Source organism: Nicotiana sylvestris, chromosome 5 (assembly GCF_000393655.2).
Source record: "Nicotiana sylvestris chromosome 5, ASM39365v2, whole genome shotgun sequence".
Classification (NCBI taxonomy): domain Eukaryota; kingdom Viridiplantae; phylum Streptophyta; class Magnoliopsida; order Solanales; family Solanaceae; genus Nicotiana; species Nicotiana sylvestris.
The window spans coordinates 9,624,926-9,645,515 of NC_091061.1; the positions used below are offsets into that span (position 1 = coordinate 9,624,926).

At 38.3% G+C, this 20,590-nt stretch overlaps 1 protein-coding gene across 2 annotated transcripts; it reads right to left on the reverse strand.

Annotated features, from left to right (window-relative positions):
* Nucleotides 1–1,412: 1,412 nt before the first annotated feature.
* LOC104223075 (phosphoinositide phospholipase C 2-like) lies at nucleotides 1,413–7,648 on the reverse strand. 2 transcript variants are annotated; one of them, XM_009774423.2, is made up of 9 exons: nucleotides 7,169–7,648; nucleotides 5,926–6,122; nucleotides 4,859–4,994; nucleotides 4,555–4,785; nucleotides 4,222–4,454; nucleotides 3,618–3,735; nucleotides 2,343–2,495; nucleotides 2,159–2,245; nucleotides 1,413–1,939 (listed from the first exon to the last, which is right to left on the reverse strand). In XM_009774423.2, the coding sequence occupies exons 1-9, from the start codon at nucleotides 7,484–7,486 to the stop codon at nucleotides 1,646–1,648; spliced, it is 1,767 nt and encodes a 588-aa protein (XP_009772725.1). In that variant the 5' UTR covers nucleotides 7,487–7,648; the 3' UTR covers nucleotides 1,413–1,645. The 2 variants fall into 2 exon arrangements, with proteins under 2 accessions (XP_009772725.1, XP_009772724.1); XM_009774422.2 differs by having other exon boundaries at nucleotides 4,222–4,457.
* Between the last annotated feature and the right edge of the window lie 12,942 nt (nucleotides 7,649–20,590).

Here is a 20,590-nt window from a genome sequence, read left to right on the forward strand (position 1 = left end):
ATATTATCACTTTTAACCTGTGCCAGAAACTATTTACATATGGAAGCCGAAAAAGTATATAAAATTTGTATAATTTTTGTATATTAACATACAAAAGGTATATATATACAAAAAAATATATAAATTTTATACATTTTTCGGCTATTATTTTTACAATGGTTATACAGTGTCATTTTCTCATTGAAAACGGGCACAGAGAGGGATATTTTCAGGGTCAAAATTGTAGAAAACATTATCTAAAAATGAAGAATTAAAGTGATAATTTGCGTTATCCAATAAAAGGAGAGGAAACTTCTTGTTTCAGAGTAGAAGATTTGCTTCATGAATCAGAGTTAGGTAACACCGTTAGTTTTTGAACACATTGTGTCAGTGAGACTAAAGATGTTCCACTTTAGCATACTTAAGGGACTAAAGATGCTCATGATTATATTTGAGGGACCAAAATAGACCTACTCTCAAAGATAAGGGACAATATTGACCAAAAACTCATCAAATCTTAAACGAATTAGGATTACTAATCTTGGTTTAAATCCTAAAATATTGTGTCCCAATAAAACTTCTAGAGAATGAGTTTGCGACACTATCTATAAGGGCGTCTGAAATTATTAATCAGACTAAAAGTAGTGAAAGAGAGATAAAAAAAATAACTGAAATTATTAAAAATATTTTGTGATTACCAATTTATCACTAGTCTAATACATACTCGTGCATAGGCAGTCTAATACCTATTCTATGCACTAGTGGTAACCAAATTGTATATACGCGCCAAAAAGAAGGAAAAACAACAACAATGACAACAACAAACCCATTTTGATCCTAACAGGTGGATCTATGGAGGGTAGTCCGTACGCAGACCTTACCTCTACCTAATGCAGGTAGAGAGGCTATTTCCAATACACCCTCGGCTCAGGAAGGACAAGAAGAAGAAGAGGAAAGCAAGGAAGGAAAAAAGATGGAAGAGAAAAGAAAGAGAGAGATAAAGGATAAGTGGTACCAAATAATAGCAACAGGGAATACAATACCTGAGGCGAACAAAGCCACATAACTTAATAAAAATCTAAGAATATGAAGAGACATGCATGCTACTAAGACTATCGGTGAACAACTATAAACTACCCTAAAAATCGTACATTATATTTCTCTGTTTCTGAATCACATTCTGCCTATAGATTTCAACTTTATGAGTTCTGTATTTTATAACGACAACTTCAACTACTAATGACTGAGTTTTAATATGTACATACGTACATATTTGTACATATTTAATGTGTTCAAATTCATTTGCACACGCCTAAATTATTCAACAATAGGTACTAGATAACTTTGTCCACTTGAAGGCTTACACAAACGAAAATCATCCCATGGTTATCGCCCAGATATGTTTTACATGATTGCAGCATTACAAACGACCATGAAAATGAGAAAGATTTTTCAAAAATTAATTTCACACGTATTACCATACATCTATTTACATCTCAGAGCATATGTTGTCAATTACAGAAGTTACAAAGAGACAGACGACTTTCCAAAAAATATTTGCACACATTTTACGACATATAAGTTATTTACATCTCAGCGCACACATATTGACACAGAATTTACCACAACATACACAGACACATAAGAGAAAACAAACGACTCACAGTTAGACAAATTCGAAACGCATAAGAAGCTTCACAGAGTTGTATTTCTCTCCCTTTCGGTCGTGGAGTGAAACTGCTCGGATACCTTGTCTTAGTTCTGAAACAGGTAAACAAGTTTGGCCAGCAAAATCATCTTTTTCAGACATATCATACTCATGAACTTCGACGCGAAGTAGAGCCAATTCAGGAACTGTTAATGGGAACTCAAACTTTTCATCCCAAGTTGGTATCCAATTATCCTCCAGTGTCTTTGTTTTCTTCATTACATTATCAGCCGGAACTCCGGCAATTCCTATCTGCATAGAGTTATACACTTATACCATTCAGATTCTCCTTTTCAACATAACTCAACGTTCAATTCATCAGAAAACGTGAAAGGAAACGGTTTTCTTCAATCTTCTATACCTTAACTTCCAACTCGAAATGTTGTTTTAAGAAAATTAATGCTAAATACCAAAAGATGACAGAATTTGAACCAAGTAATGAAAAAATAGTGGTGAAGTATATTCGTCTACCTTTGCATAGAAATCTGGAGGCGAGTATGCATCAAAGTGTGTGTGTTTGAAATCATAATACCATCCTTCCCCCATAAATACGGTCACCTGCTTAATTCAGGAAGTCTTGGATTATTTGCGTCAACGTGATCAAATCATATGTGATCCAACAAAGTCAAGTATAAAAATACATCCCCTCAATTACCTTCAATGTAGTTTTGACTGGCAAATTTGCTTCAGGATCGAAGATCTGATTGTTAGGACCTGCTTTCAATAGTATATCTGGTTTCTTAACATATCCACAACCACCATTGGATCTGAACATACCATGCATTAACCAAAGTGATCTTCCATAGCCCTGCCACAAAACTTTTATTTATGCATTCTCATGGGAACACTATGATTAAGCAAATTGGAACATATGGTAAATGATAAGCCCAAACAAGTCACTATTCATATGTTAGGTACAGCTAATTGAATCCATCTATATTCCAGAAGCTAACAACCCGATGGTTGCAGGAGAATATGAAGCGGATGCACAGAAAACAATAGCGGAAAGAAGGATCCCGCAATATCAAAGTTTTACATTGAAAAGTTCCACTATTTAACTTGTCGCTATAAATGAGTTAAACTATATTTGCAGAAAAAATTCAATAGAAAGGCTAATTTACTAGTAAGCTGAAGTTACTGAACACATACTTTTGCATGTCTATAAACTTAAGTTCATTACATGTTGAGATAAAAAGTACAACAATATGTTGATATAAAAAGATATTGGAAGCAAATAAAGTTTTATAGCGAAAATCAAGTGTGGCAGAGTGGAACTTAGATAACAAAACCCACCACTCAAGGAGGTGACTTTTTAGCTACTGCATAGTTACACCAACCTTCCAACGCTCCCTTAATTACTGCATAGTTACTCCTCCTCCAAGTCCTTCAGACAAATCATTTAAAATATAATAGATCAGAGGCTTCAATTCAAGCCGCTAAATTATCAGGTTTCGGATATTGGAATCATGGCACATATGCAAGTGACAGCTTCAATAAATTCTAATGTAATGTGTCAGACATCAAATCGATCACAAATCTATACAAGTTCGAGAATTTATATGCATGCTTGGCGATAAGTAACTGGGTTCTCTGAAAGGAATTTATAATTGCTATGTCCTTCACCTTGAGGAAAAAGAACAAAGATTCAACAGTTCACTCATTTCCTCCAAATCAATTGTTACATCATGAAAGGAAAGCCACATGTGAATCTGGTGACCTCTTATCAGCAGTAGTCTAACCAAGATAAGGGTCATTGAGATCAAATTATATTCTTTTTATCTGACGCTGTGGTTTACCAAAATTTAGACTTTCCTACGGACTTTTCTCAAATTCAGTTAAGGCACATTAACTTGCATTACGAAGAGCTACCACTTTTGCTTTTATCTTTTAATTTTAGTTTTTTTGGAGGGTATGAAGAAGGAAGAATAACCTGCATATTGAATGCCACCATTTGAGCTCCATGCGTCCATGCAACAAAAGGATTATAATTGGATGAGTCGAAACGTATGCCCTTTGGGTATATTCTGAGCAAGTTCCGCTGAGTGAACCTGTAACACATCGACATAAAATAAGACAATTTTATTGAAAAGTCATGCATATATGGTATACTACATGTGCATGGCATGAATAAATTGGTAGAAAAGCATACACACTGTCTATTGTAGATCAACTACATGACATGTTATGGCAGGTAATTCTGCTATAAGATTCCAGAATATTAAGTATCATTGAACCTACACACAGGTGCATTTTAGGACTACATATCACGATGATCAAATCGTTTCAAGAAATCTTCTCTCGTTTGATCACATACGAAAAGTATTAATTTTTTTATTCCGCATATCACAACAAAGAATACATCACTAAAATGATGTACCCCTGATTATGAGAATCCCACCCCAACATCCACCAAAAAAGCCACAAAGGAAACGACAGAAAATTGATGCATACATCCACCAGTCTAGGACATTGACAAAGAACAGGGTTACATAACTTACATTGTAGTTAATTTGATGGATGGAGCAAAATAATACCTGATAATTTCTTTTCCATGAGTAATTACAGCCTTTCCAAGTTCTTGCTCGCTCAAGCTAAGTCGTCTTACTTTATCAGGATCAACCCTCAGCCAATCTGACAATCCACCTTTTCCCTTTCCAGCATGAATGGCAATCAAACGCTTGTATTCTGGTGCGACATTTTGCTGCGAGTTGGGATCTCCTTCGTCACTTTCATCATCTTCCTCACCTGCTCCTTCATCAGAATCATCCTGCTTTAAAGAGCGTCAGAATGTGGCGAAAACAAAGTTCGATTTAAGAAGCTGACATACTCAAATAGGTCAAAATAATTGGTAATGCATTTTATTACACCTTATCATTGTATCTGGCTTTAAGGTCTGAAACTTCCCTTCCCCAAGCTTCTGTATCAGGCGACTCTGTTCCTTTCTTCGAGTCTTTTTCCTTAACTTCCTTCGCCTGAAGGTATTCTTTGGGTGGCTTAGTTGATATCAGAACACGTTTTTTCAGAGATTCTGGGGAGGGAAAGTCTTTCAAACATGAATCGGGAGAAAACAGCATGTCTCCAAATGTTTGAGTGATCATCTAGGATTTTTCCACAAAAGCATCATTAGGATCAATAAAGGAGGTATCATATCCAGAATAGGAACATACACACCTCCGCAACTTTTGCCTGAAGATCTGGGGTTAAATGATCTTCAAGTGTTATCACAACAGGATACTCAGATACAGTAAAAGCATGTTCCTTTATAGACCTCAGACATTTGATGAGCGCAACCGGAGTGGTCAATGTTCTGTATGAAAAAAAAAAAAAGGTACACTTACAAACTACAAGAAGAATGGAAAGTACAAGCACAATAGAGAGTTCTCAAAAATGAAAGATCATATGTTTTGGTGACTCAAGAATTCATGAGAGGTATTGTCCAAGAAGTATGACATGCAATTCAAATTCCAATGCTAGTCCAACAAAAACATACACATAGCAAAGCTTAAGAGCTTTCTCCTTTTCCTTTTGTCCTTTAAATCGTAAAAGATCGGTTGTTTATACAGGGGACTGATCTGGTTTGTTAAAAATAAGTTAGTAATCATTGACAACTTCCAATGAATTCCAAAGGACAAAACTGTTGTAATTTGATTACTAGCACAAAAGACAATGAATGTAATAATTTTCTAATAAACATGGAGTTCTGAAGAAAAAGCATACCACACTTCAAGATGTAGTAAGTTTATGGGAAAGTGTAGCACCCTGGTAATACCATAACCTGGAATAATAATGGTATATTTTTTTAACCCAAATTGCAAGTTTATTTCAAGGATAGAAAAAGAATTCAGTAATAACAGAAACAGGATTCCTAAAGCACAAGATTGTTATCACTGGTCATCCAAAAGCTTTAGCCTACTCAAGACATGGACTTCATTATTAGCATATCCATGCCCACTAGAGTCAAGTACTTGGTATAGATCATGGTGTGGCAGTAGCAGCAGTCTTGGTTGGCACACATAGACATGTATGCTAATGAGCGAATGGGTAAAGCTTGTTTTTTGGGCTTCAGTTATATATAACAATTAGCAGTTCAAGAGAAAAAGTAACTTAATTTTTCATTAAGCCATTTTCATGGAAACATCATAATTTGAAAGAACATTTGGCAACTTTTTATTCATCTGGAAGTATGCAAATTCTGAATCAACCAAGAAATTAGGATATTCCAGCATCGGGGGACATACCCTCCATGCAGAACTTCCACATCATCTTTGGCGGAATTTGGCCATATATCCAATTCAATTACTCGTACACCTCGGCCCAGGGCTTGTATTATGGGGACATCACTGCAATCACTACTTAGTTGATTCCCAGTTAGATAAGAATTATGTCCTGTGTATATGAAGTAATGAGACAAAGGCTCATTCATATCATGGTGAATCTGGAAAAAGAAAAGGAGAATTTATTACTGAAAAGAATACATCAAATATGCTGATTTATGAAATGTAACGAAAAGATACTCCAGCTGGATTAGCTATCTTTTACATTCTGTTACTAAGAACATGTCCATACAAGTAGATTCCTTTCCCTAGTAACCTAAAAATAATACAAGGGAGGCTCACTTCCAGTAACAACCTCCACAAGTAAATTTAAAAACTTTTCATATAGATCAATCAACAGGAGAAGCACCTGATAATCAAATCTAATTTAAATACTTCCCATCTAGAATTACAGTAATGTGAGGATTTATTATGAAATTGGCTAGTTTTACATTGGCTGCCAATCTATGGAAACTCTCCTCCTATATCTGGGCTTAGGACCGGCAATGTGAGCAGACTCACACAGGCGGATACCAAACTCGATCCCTCGACACTAAGCTCATCCAGAATTAGAGTGCTTTAGTTAATTCTTTATGCTATAATCCTCTTTAGGACCTTATGACTTGCATCATCTAAGTATGTGTTGATAAAGGCAAATTAAAAGAAAAAGTAAAAAACACAGAACATTTGACATTAGGCGCACTCGGTATGAGCAAAATGTTTTCTTTCGGAAAATATTTTCTGTGAAAAATATTTTACCTTGAAAAATAGTTTTTAGAACAATTTCCAGTGTTGGTCATATAAACTAATGCATAAGGGGGAAGGATTGGGTAAAAGAACAATATAGTTTTGATGACCATGGTTCCAGTCCAGCTTGTGCGCACCTCGACTATTTCATCTATACCTATTACCTCCCACTTAAGCAAATAGGAAGAAATCATCAGGCGTTTATTGTGTTAGAACTTCTAAATATTAAATGTTGACAAAAATGTAAAATAAGTCACAGTAAAACATTATCCAGAAAGGCATTTTCGGCCATATCTGAACACATTATGACGGACAAAATCTCAATCACATAACTGAAAAATCCATATACAAGAGTATAATCAGCAGACAAAAACAAAACAAAAATTGAAGGAAATATTAAAATTCTGTAGCAGAATCTTACCCCGCGTTTAGGATTAATAGGAGGATTAATATCAGCAAAAAGATACTTAAAAAATGCGTCAAGATGAAGACCTCTCCGATGAAAAATATTAAGGATCTTAAGGTCATGAAGATTATTCATAATACCCTGAGCATCCTCTAAACTCGCATTTTCCTCCTTCTGAACCTCAATTAAGAATCGTTGTAGGTTCTCTGCATTCATTACTCCGTTATCGGAATATCTATTGAATAAATTCTTTACATCCGCCGGAGCCTCGGCGGCGACTACCCGGAACCGCCGCCGGAAACAGAAACAGACTCTGTACGTCTGTCTCGACATTGTTTGAAAGAGGAAAACGGAAAACGGAAAACGGAAAACGGAGAGGGATGATTTTTTGAGGCGAGGAGAAATGATTTATGTGATTGTTACAAGTAACGGTTTTTTTGCTTAGGAAGATGGGAAGGTATAAAAGTTTTGGTGGTTATTACGCGTATAAAAGAATTGTGGATTTGTTTATGATATTTTGTTGGAAAAAATAATTTGTTTTAATATATTTCGTTGATTTCCAGGTATGTTGGGACCCACTAGCCTCGTTGGTATTATTTGATTGGGCCACGTTGATAAATCCTTAGAACTAGATTTTGCTAGGGATAATATAATTTTTAAGAGGGGAAACATGATACATGTGTCTCCAGGTGCAAATGTGCATCCTCCCTTGGGAGTTAAAAATTTACTCCACCAGTATATTTATATCAACGGCAAAGAGCCAAATATACCCCATATAAGCGAGTGTGAATTCGATTTATCAATTCGATTTTGACCCTTATCGATAATTACTTATCGATTGTCGATTTGTACATATGCTTATCGTTATCGTTTCAATAAGGTTTCGATTTTTTCGATTTATCGATTTTTGGGACTTATCGATTCGGTTATCGATTACACCAATAAGAAAATTTGTGGGATTTCACGAAAAATATATCACTATAAACACGCCTAACTAATATGGACAAAAAGAAACTAAAATAAGACGAACACCGTTTATAACATAAAAATTGTGTCAACAAGCACATGCAACAAAACTAAAGTAAAGGATCAAATGTATGCCACCAACACTCCAACGGTATAAAAAAATACATCATCACGGCTAATTCTATTTTTCATTAATTTGAACTTCATTTTCTTGAGCTTTAAATATGATCATTCCTTAAATGTGGTAGATGAAATAATAGGGTTGGAGACTTAGGGTAAAGGAAAGGGTATTATAGAATAAGGGTAAAAAAATTTATCTTTTTAGTATATCTTATCGATTTATCGATAAACCGATAACCGAAGAGGACAAAATCGAAATCGATAACTCGATAAGGAAAATTTCGAAATCGAAATCGATAAATCGATAAACCGATAACAAATAATCGATTCGATTTATCAATAAACCGATTCGAATGCACACCCCTAAGAAAATATTTAAATATTTTCTTCGTTATACTTTGGTTCCAAATAAATTATTATCGTAACATTATTAGTTCAAATATACCTTTCTTTTATTAAAGTTATCCAAGGTGGACATCTAATTCTACGTGACACTGATATTTGAAGAGGTGGATGTCACACGAAATGCCACCTTAGTGTACCTAATTCATATGTAAAAGACTAAATTCGAAATACATTATTTTTTATGGTAGTGGTAATGGTGGTAATAGTGGTGGAGGAGAAGAAAGTTTTAGTGGTAGAAAAAAAAAAGTAGATGGTAGGGGTAAAATGAGTTAGGAACGCTGAGGTCAAATGTCAGTATCACGTAGGATTGGATGCCCATTTTGGATAAATTTTAACGAAAAAAGAGTATATTTGAACCAATAGTATAATGACATGGATATGTTTGGACTGACCTATAACGAGAGGTACATTTAAACCTTTTTCTAATAGTACATGAGTATATTTGGTCCTTTTTCGTTATATCAATCCAATAATTGTATGACATATGTCTTCACATACATAGGTATCACTAAATCATACGTAATTAATACTCATTACTTTATTATTTAACTATGATAAATTAGTACTCCATCTATTTCAAAAAGATTGACAATATTTCCTTAATACCCTCGTCCAAAATGATTGACACCTTTCAATATTTCTTAAATATGAAGCATTTACTGCCACACAAATGAAATGACAAAGTTCACACCACAAGTTTCAAAAGTTTTAGTCACACAAATATTATGACAGGTTTCAAAAGTTTTACAATCATACAAATGTTATATCTTATTTAAGATGACATACCTTAAAAGTCTTCCCCTCGTTATTAAAGTTTGTGCCAAATTAAAAAAGTAAGACAATCTTTTTGAAATGGAGGAAGTATGATTTAGTAAAAACATCCAAAGAGAATAAGTTTTTACCGCATTTGGAACCTCCCATTGGATGAGGATTTCATACAAAATAAATTAGGGTTTTTTTACTTTTAATTCGTACCAGAAACTATTTATATTCTCTAATCGAAAAAGTGTATAAAATTTATATAATTTTTGTGTATAATATACATAATGTGTGTGTATATATATATATATACCAAAAATATATATTTTTCGATAATTATTTTGAGAGCGGGTATATAGTATTATTTTTTCAATAAATTATTGGATGAGGGCTTCTTAATTATTTGGATTAAATGCATGTATCTGATCATTTAGTTTACCATGATTAAATGATGATTAATGTAGAAATGTTGGTTACGAATAAGTATGAGCGTGTTCATCTGCCACTTCCACAACCGGAAGAAGAAGAAGAAGTAGAGCCATCTGTTTATTTTAAAACGGTAGTAGTATTTAACTTTCCTAATTAGTTTCAAATAACTTACATTACATGGATTTGAATCGTTATTTTCCTTTTATATTACTTACAAATTACAACGTGCCAAATAAGTATATAGTATGTAAAAAAAATTAAAAAAAAAAGGCAGCACATATATATCTAGGATGTAACATGTTTGAGTTGTTTTATTTTATTTGCTTACACCAAAAGTCCTCCATATTTTAAATGTAAATTTAATAATGTTTGACACACTGTCTTGCAAGCTTGTGGATCTACATCCTATTAGGTGACTAGTCATGACTCAACCACTATATGTGCATTAGGTAGGGGTAGCAAACGGGCGGATCGGATCGATATGAGTGTGTCGAAAATGGTAATTAAAAAAACGGATAAATAATTCGACCCGACTCATATTTAATATGGATAAAAAATAGATTACCCGGTGGATAATATGGATATTCATATTATCCATGCCTACTTGAATATGATCACTTTTAGGAGAATTTCTAGTCTCCCAAACTTGAGGAACCCCCAATTTGAGGCTTCACAAATGTAAAAGTTAAACCCATTAATTATCCATTAGTTATCAATTTTCTAAGTGGATAATATTATTCTTATTCATATTCGGGAGATTTGCATCTATACCCGCTTTTTGGGTCACGTTTTAACTTGTGCCCGCTTTGGAAAAAAAATTGCAAACGTACCCGCTTTTTTGTATAACTTCAGCATACGGGGCTGAAGTACCAAAGGCAATCACGCAAAACTTCAGCATTCTAGTAGACGGGTCTGAAGTAGCAAGTGTGCTGAAGTTTTTGTTTGTAATTGCTGAAGTTTTGTTCTCTATTTGCTGAAGTTTTTATTTGTAATTGCTAAACTTAAGCATAGTAGGTGAAGTTTAATTCTCTATTTGCTGAAGTTTTTGTTTGTAATTGCACTAAATAAGCTGAAGTTTTTTGTCCTGGATTCATTAATTTTGTCATTAAGCTTTTTCAAAAACTTCATCAGAAGATGCTAAAGTTATTTAGTTCATTTATAAAAACTTCAGCACCAAAATAAGTTGAAGTTTTTTTGTCCTGGATAAGCTTTTTCAAAAATTTCAGCAGAAATACTGAAGTTATTTAGTTCATTTGTAAAAACTTCAGCACTATATAAGCTGAAGTTTTTGAAAAAGCTTTCTAACATACTAGCCAGATTGAAACACTAGTAACTCATGGTTCAATTTTCTTAACACAGAATTATTATAGTGTATGTACCCTGCTGGTGCAGAAGCAATATTGTAAAAACAAATAAAGGATGAGCAACTGAGAAAGGGAAAGATACAATACAGAAAGCAAAAAGAAGAAGAAAGAGAGAGCGAGAAGCTTCATAAAACCCTCATGAACTTGATATACGAGTCATCAGGATTCAACATATATCTGTATTACTGTATATTCATAGCAGCACAAGAAGAAGAAGAAGAAGAAGGAGGAGGAGGAGGAGGAGGAGGAGGAGGAGGAGGAGGAGAAATGGGGCTGAAGTTATTTAAAAAGTAAGTACAAGTTAAAAAAAAATTAAAAAAATGGGTATAGGTTAAATGGGGCGACCAAATAGGGCGCCCCGAGCAATGTTTACTCCATATTCGACCCATTTTTTTAAAAAAATCATTATCCAACCTATTTTTTAATGGATAATTGTTTTCTTCTAACCATTTTGCCACCTCTATATATATATATATATATATATATATATATATATATATATATATATACATACACATATATATATATATATATACACACACACACAATCATACTAACTCAAAATAATTTTTCTTTTTGAATGGAGTTTTGGAGCGACAATAAAGTTGTCTCCATGTAACCTAATGTTACGTGTTCGAGCATTGGAAGCAGTCACTAATGCTTGCACATTATGATGGGTTGTCTATATCACATCCTTTGGGATGTAGCCCTTTCTCCCGACTCTGTGTGAACGCGGAATATCTTGTGCATTGGGCCACTCAGCGCTCCTTTCCGCACCGACTCAAATTAATAAGCGATTTACTCAGACGATCTACGAGTCATTTAGATTAAAGAGGATTGGTACACATTAACCACACCTATAGCCACTTGACGAGGTGAGAAAGTCAATGAGTTCCATAGATTTTTATGACCAGATCATATAGTAATTGACTTTTGAAAATGACTCTCTTTTTAATTAGGAGTGATTATGATCTCCTGCCGTAAGAAATATTACACTTTTTTTAGGTGATTTTTAATTTTTGACCGCCTCTCAAAAGTTAAAAGTTTGTTTAGGGAGAAAACAAGGGACAATACTTGTTAAATTAAAAGTTCTGCTCATGAAATTGTATTGGTCAAAATTTGATCGATGTGGTCGACCCAACTAGGATCCCGTCCAAGCGGCGAGATAGTAAAAGATGTCATGATTTGTTCTAAATCACGTACTCACAGTACCCGCTAAGTTGAAGAACAATACTCAGGGAACGACAAAAATGGACGTGGTATGAAGGTGTCTTGACCCAAGAAAACAAGCAAGGACTCCATGACTATATATAGGGAGGGAACCTTCCTAGAAAGGGGGGCCTTTTTTCTCTTTTTCCTCTCCTCTATAATCTTCTTAGCAAAAAAGAAGAAAAAACAATTATCTCCATCGATTGGTGAGAGAAGAAATGAAAATATCAATAAGACTGATCGCCCCCATTTTATCTTGTGCATCATTTTCTAATTTGTTTATAGATCTGGAGCGTATTATGATTGACTAAGATTTACCTCTTCATCTTCACTGATTGATTTAATAAAAAAAGGTTTCAATATCTTTTGGTCAAATAATTTGGCGCCGTCTGTGGTGATTTCTTAGTGAAAATTTCCTAGTCTCCTCCAGCTCAAACAACCATAAATATGATCACCCACTAAAAGAGCAGCAAGTAAACCTCACACGCCAACCTAGATCATGATGTTATATGCAAGCAGAAATTGCAACCAACATCCTCCCCCGCACGCCAGGCAACCCATGAACCAGCCAAAGCAAGCCCAAAATCGTGCAGGACCAAGACACGAAAAAGGCAAGGCTGAATACAGCCACCGAATTTAGAAAACACCGCCCCATCAACCATTGAAACGCCAGGCAAAACGAGCTACGCACAAATCCACCCTCATTCACCGGCTCGTCGGATAGAGGTAAGGAAGACATCATCTTGGGGCATCTTCGATTGTTTGCTCAAATAGGAACACAAGCACCGCGTAGGCGAGCGAGCAAAGAAATATCTCAACTAGAGAGTGGGAAACTACTACAAAATTACTACGAAATATCGCCCACCTCACAATCCAACTTCTAGAAAACGATGCCCCTTAAGCTGCACTCTCTATCCCCCACCCAGGAGTTGCCCCAACAGGGTTTTCCCGAGGACTTAGGAACCGAGTCGACGAGGGAGATATCCCCAAGTTCAAAGTATAATTCATCATCCTGCCTTCCAATGACACCCTCAGACCGGAAGGCGGAGAGATTAGATAAGGAAACCCTAATGTGCGCACGAAACGAACACTAGCAAAACAACAATGTTTCGTACTCTCCGACATTATACTCTCCGATACAAACAAAGTCAAGCGAACTGGGACTCACCGAGGAAGCACAAAGGTCGAGTAGAACTAGGACTCCCCCAGACGATCCCTGACCCTCCAACAAATGGAAACAACGACGGATTAATGTTTCGGCGAAAGCTCAAAATAACACCCTTAAGGCCAAGGGCCTTCGCTAAAAAGAAGAATTCGACCAACGACGGGTGAATATTTCGACGAAAGTTCGAAATAACGCCCTTAAGGCCAAGGGCCTTTGCCAAAGAGAAAAGTTCGATGTCGATCGAACAACGACAGGTTAATATTTCGACGATGGTACGAAATTACACCCTTAAGGCCAAGGGCCTTCGCCATAGAGAAAAGTTTGATTTCGATCGAACAACGACGGGTTAATATTTCGACGAAATATTCAAAATAACACCTTTAAGGCCAAGGGCCTTCGCCATAGAGAAGAGTTCGACCTCCATCAAACAACGACGGGTGAATATTTCGATGAAAGTTTGAAATAACACCCTTAAGGCTAAGGGCCTTCGCCAAAGAGAAAAGTTTGATTTTGATCGAACAACGACGGGTGAATATTTCAACGAAAGTTTGAAATAACACCCTTAAGCCCAAGGGCCTTTGCCAAAGAGAAGAGTTCGACCTCGATCGAACAACGACAGGTGAATATTTCGACGAAAGTTCGAAATAGCATCCTTAAGGCCAAGGGTCTTCGCCAAAGAGAAGAGTTCGACCTCGATCGAACAATGACGGGTGAATATTTCGACGAAAGTTCGAAATAACACCCTTAAGACCAAGGGCCTTCACCAAAGATAAGAGTTCAACCTCGATCGAACAACGACAGGTGAATATTTCGACGAAAGTTCGAAATAACGCCTTTACCCTTAAGGCCAAGAGCCTTCACCAAAGAGAAGAGTTCGAACTCGATCGAACAACGACGGGTGAATATTTCAACGAAAGTTCGAAATAACGCCCTTACCCTTAAGGCCAAGGGCCTTCGCCAAAGAGAAGAGTTCGACCTCGATCGAACAACGATGGGTGAATATTTCGACGAAAGTTCGAAATAACGCCTTTAAGGCCAAGGGCCTTCACCAAAGAGAAAAGTTCGATTTCGATCAAACCACGACGGGTTAATATTTCAACGAAAGTTCGAAATAACAACCTTAAGGTCAAGGGCCTTCGCCAAAGAGAATAGTTCGATTCGATCGAATAGCGACGGGTTAATATTTCGATGAAAGTTCAAAATAACACCCTTAAGGCCAAGGGCCTTCGCCAAAGAGGAAAGTTCGATTTTGATCGAACAGCGACGGGTTAATATTTCAACGAAAGTTCGAAATTACACCCTTAAGGCCAAGGGCCTTTGCCAAAGAGAAGATTTCGACCTCGATCGAACAACGACGAGTGAATATTTCGATGAATGTTCGAACTAACACCCTTAAGGCCAAGGCCTTCGCCAAAGAGAAGAGTTCAACCTCGATTGAACAACGACGGGTGAATATTTCGATGAAAGTTCGAAATAACAGCCTTAAGGCCAATGGCTTTCGCCAAAGAAAAGAGTTCGACCTCGATCGAACAACGACGGGTGAATATTTCAATGAAAGTTCAAAATAACACCCTTAAGGCCAAAGGCCTTCGCCAAAGAGAAGAGTTCGACCTCGATCGAACAACGATGGGTGAATATTTCGACGAATGTTCAAAATAACACCCTTAAGGACAAGGGTCTTCGCCAAAGAGAAGATTTCGACCTCGATCGAACAACGACGGGTGAATATTTCAACGAAAGTTTGAAATAACACCCTTAAGGCCAAGGGCCTTCGCCAAAGAGAAAAGTTCGATTTCGATTGAACAACGACGAGTTAATATTTCGATGAAAGTTTGAAATAATACCCTTAAGGCCAAGGCCTTCGCCAAAGAGAAAAGTTCGATTTCGATCGAACAACGACGGGTTAATATTTCGACGAAAGTTTGAAATAACACCCTTAAGGCCAAGGGCCTTCGCCAAAGAGGAAAGTTCGATTTCGATCGAACAATGATGGGTTAATATTTCAACGAAAGTTTGAAATAACACTCTTAAGTCCAAGGGCCTTCAACAAAGAGAAAAGTTCGACCTCGATCGAACAACGACGGGTGAATATTTCGACGAAAGTTCGAAATAACACATAAGGCCAAGGGCCTTTGCCAAAGAGAAGAGTTCGACCTCGATCGAAGAACAATAGGTGAATATTTCGACGAAAAGTTCGAAATAACACCCTTAAGGCCAAGGGCCTTAGACAAAGAGAAGAGTTCGACCTCGTTCGAAGAACGACGGGTTAATATTTTGACGAAAGCTCGATATAACACTCTTAAAGGCCAAGGGCCTTCGCCTTAAGAGAAAATTTCAACTTCGATCGAACAACAACGGGTTAATGTTTTGACAAAAGTTCAAAATAACACCCTTAAGGCCAAGGAGCTTTGCCAACGATACAAGTTCAACCTCGATTGAACAACAACGGGTTAATATTTTGATGCAAGTTTGAAATAATACCCTTAAATCAAAGGGCCACCGCTAAATAAAGGAGTTCGAACTCGATTGAACAATCGCGGGTTAGCATTTCGACGAGAGCTCGAAATATCCTGGAGGCCAAGGGCCAAAAAACAAAAGAGAAGGGAAAGATAACTGGGACTTACGACGGGATAATACTTCTATATAAGCTCGAAAATAACATCCCTACGGCTAAGGTCGCTATTAGAAAAAGAATTCGATACCATCCGTCATCAGGATCCTACTCAATCTGTGTGATATCAAATTCCCTAAAAGACGGAAACTCACCACACGGAAACCCACTTCTATGCACCAAAGTTATGAAAAGCAAAGCAGGGAAAGAAGTACAAGAAGCATATAACAATGAAAATTTCCTCTTTATAAAAGGCTACTGCAGAAACAGCCGCAAATTACATACAGCTAAAACCAACAAAATCCAAGAAGAAACAATAAACAACCAATAAAAAAAAACAACAAAGACAACAATTCTTTCACTTGGCGCCATCACTGCCACCCTCTTCACCACCATCTCCAGGAAGTCCTCCTTCATCATCAACACCCTCATCGGCCTCCGGCGTCGTAGGGTCATATCCACAGTTAACACGAGCCTCTCGTGCCTTCACCCATGCTCTTTCATATGCGGCCTTGGAAACATTGCTCGCCTTCCACAAACTCTTATATATGTCCCGCTGGGCTTCAGGATGAACCCAAAGATCACGCAAATCACGGGGAACAGCAGCGAATGAAGATTCGATTTGAGCCAACAGTTGCTCCTTTTTGGTCTCAAGTGCAGCGACCCGGTCCCCTAAGATCGATGCCTCCCGATCGATCTCACCAATACGCTCCTCGTGCCTTGCTTCCCTTAGTGCGACCGTTGCCCTCTCCGATTCCTATTCGGATTGGAGGATGTGGATGGTGTTCTCTAGAGCCGCCCCAGACACTCTCGATGTTTTCCAATCCAGCAACCTTTCTCTCCAACTCGGCCAACTTTCCCATCCACTCCGAGCTTATTGCCTCGACCCTGATAACATTCTGATCCATCTCAGATTGCATCGACCTCAGCTTTCCATGAAGATAGTCGCACTCTACAGCAACCCATTTGCCCAACTCAACCTCTTCGTCCTTTGCACGAAGTTGCTCCTCGAGTATGCCATTTCTGCGAATATCCTATATCAATTCCTAATCCATCTTCTCCAATTCCTCCCCAAGGGATCGATCACCGGGGCTCTCCTTCAGTCGCCCATGCATCTCACGGCACTTATTGCGATAGCGCCAATATTTCTCCAACATCTTCAGAAAATTCTGGCCCGAGTGTCAGCCCTACGAGCGCTCTCAATTTCCACCATGTAACTCTGAAAAATGAAAAGATGGGTTAAGACCAGATCGCCAAGAAAAACGAAAGAAACATGAAAGAAAAGTGAAACGTACCCTCAAGCCCATAACGGCCACTTAATGCATCAAATCAATATCAGGAACGTCCCGAAGAGCCTCGCTCTTGGCGGCAGAACACAGGAGGTCAAACTGCAGCACCAGGTCCTCCGTGTCCCCCAGAAGGTTAATATCCGATGAGATCTCAAGAGTACGGTACGGGCCTCTCGCATGAACCACCGAACGGGTAAGACCCTCTTCAAACATCCTAATGTCATCAGGGTCGAGGTCAGACTCAGATTCATAGTCGTCGACCATGATACCCTTTCCCTTTTCTGCGGCCGATGAGGAAGCACGACCCGACATCAAAGATAAAGGCCCGTCTAAAGTAGTAACAACGGCCTCAAGATTCTGACTACCCGTCACGGCAGGTTGTTAGTCAATCATAGCGGTCGGGATCTCCATCGATGGGATAAGCATAGCGGTTGGCTCAGTCTCTACAAGCAGAATAACATCAAACTCGCCTCGTACCCCATCAAGGATAGATCACCCTCTGAACGCACCACGGCCATAGGAGCCATTTCAGACTCCGCTCGCCGCTTTTTTGATGGCCCCTCCCCATCTTCAGTGAGGGAAGATTCCCCCGTTGGGTAAGTGACCGGGGTCAGAATCTCAGTTCGGGGAGCAGCCTCCGGGCGCACAACCACAGTCGTAGACTCAACTGAAGCGGTCCTCGATGAAGGTCGAGTAGTAGACCCTGAGACATGGCGAGCAGACGATGTGGGCTGACGAAATGCCAGTGGGGAGCCCTCGCTCTCTGCACTCTCCCTGACATTCCCTGACATCGACGAATGTCACATAAGCAACAAAGTCAAAAAAGGGGCAGAGAATAGCGGAAAATAAAAATGATATTACTTACCAGTGAGGGTCTTGTGTCCATATTTCTCATAGAAGGACGACCACGTGCGGACCCTCACCGTATGAGGAAGGATGGCGTTCACCCACTCGCGAATACCGTCAACAGGTGCAAGGGGTAGTTTCGCGGCTGTAAAAACAAAACCAGTTTATTAGTACTGCCCACAGGAAAGTGGTCGAGCATCATTCCGACCAAGAGAATAGAAACATATGTGCAAAGTTCCATTTCTCGGGGAACCTCGTAGGATCCGCCACAAGGTGCTCGGTCCGTACACAAAAGTAATTCTCGTAGAAGCGACGGTTGGCTCTATCGTCCATTTTCACCACCAGACTCTTCGTCCCTCGGTGGCGCATATGAATCATCGTACCACGAATGAGTTGAGGGGCGAAGATATTGAGTATGTGCCTCAAAGTAATCTCCCGACCAGCAAGCTCTGCAAACTTGAGCAGCATGAGGAACAACTTATACAGGTACGACGAAAGTTGAGCCGCGCATACCTCGTAAAGCCGTCAAAAATCTACCACTAAGAGAGGGAGAGTAAGTGTGTACCTAACAATAAAAGTATAGGCGTAGAACGCGCAATACCCTAGGAGGTCAAAATGAACTATGTCGTTCCCCACTGCCGGCAACATTTCGACGTGGTGCGGGATTCCCCACCTAGCCTTCAATTCTGTGATCCCCTCCTCATTTATGACAGAGGAAGGAGGTTCCGGCTCCTCCCCGGCGGGACTATGGAAATCATTCCATGGTTTCCAAGGGTGAGGCAAGATCTCAACCTTCGACGGAACCTCCTCATCTTCTGCCACTTCTACTCCTCCAGTGGCAAGAACATCGCTTTCTGGCGCCGGAGTTGTGGCAAGTTGGTCAGCACGAGAAGAATTACCAGTCATTTGTATCAATTTGATAAACCAAAGGGATGGAAGAAAAAAAAAGAAAGATGAAAGTTCTTGGCTAATCGGAGAAAATAAAAATCCGAAGTATCAGGAGAAAAGAAGATTCGCAAAGTTCTTTCAAGCAAAGGCAAGGAAGTGTGTCAATCGAATGGTGCGTTCCTTCTATTTATAAGAGACATAAATTCCTCAAGCGCGAAACCCAAGAGTCACCAATCGAAGTTGATAAGTCATGAAACGGTTCAATCCCCTGGGAACGTGTGTCATAATGGCAGCAGCCACGAACGACGTTTCAAGTTAAATGATGTTTCGATTCCGAAACGGCGATGACGGTTCAAGGGCATCACAAGAGCGCCATTACATTACTTGAATCTAAAAATCATACCTAAAGGGTAGGTAGTCAGATTTCTCTTAAATGTGTACAAATCATGATCCGTCTGCCAGGCCCGACAAGAGACGGTCCCGGCAGACGGAGGGACTAACTGTATTAGTCAAAATCTGATTGTTGTGGTCGACCCAACTGGGATCCCGTCCAAGCGGCGGGATAGTAAAAGACGCCATGATTTGTTTCAAATCACGTACTCACAGTGCTCGCTAAGTCGAAGAACAATACTTAGGGAACCACGAAAACGGACGTGGTATGAAGGTGCCTTGACCCAAGAACGTAGTAAGGACTCCATGATTATATATAGGGAGGGAACTTTCCTAGAAAGGGGGGCTTTTTTTTCTCTTTTTCCTCTCCTTTATAATCTTCTTAGCAAAAAAGAAGAAAAAACAATTATCTCCATCGATTGGTGAGAGAAGAAATGAAAAATATCGATTGATCGCCCTCATTTTATCTTATGCATTATTTTCTGATGTATTTATAGATCTGGAGCGTATTATGATTGACTAAGATTTACCTCTTCATTTTCAATAATTAATTTAATCAAAAATATTTTAATATCTTTTAGTAAAACAGGAATAACCGAGACAAAATTCAAAACCGTCAACTTTAAGGGCTATTTGTGTACTTCCCCCTTAATAGGAGCCCAGCGCTATATTTTAATAACAATGTCGGCCTAATTTTCCCATTACTAAATGGTAAAAAGTGCATTGCTTTCACTTTTTATCATTAGCTTTTGCACACCGAGCTAATAAAAGAATCATTCCTTGGAAATTTGTGGTAATGGGAAAACCGAGAATTAAGAGGAAAGAATCAGGTAAATTGGATTAATGAAATACGCAAAGAACGATTTTGCTTAGGAATAAGGGAAGGAATGATTAGTTTGGTTTACACTTCAAAAGAAATTGTAACCTTTTTTCAGCTTAGTAATACTAGTAGATTATTCCGTTGATTTCCAGGAAGGAGTTGGAGCCCGGTAGGAA

Bases quoted from the DNA above. Each gene is read 5' to 3' on its own strand.
- LOC104223075 (XM_009774422.2), bottom strand. From the start codon at position 7,486: ATGTCGAGACAGACGTACAGAGTCTGTTTCTGTTTCCGGCGGCGGTTC. The intron at 6,123-7,168 runs GTAAGATTCTGC...TTCTTTTTCCAG, and splicing joins CTATTAATCCTAAACGCGGG to ATTCACCATGATATGAATGA. The intron at 4,786-4,858 runs GTGTGTATGTTC...GAAAAATCCTAG, and splicing joins TTCAGGCAAAAGTTGCGGAG to ATGATCACTCAAACATTTGG.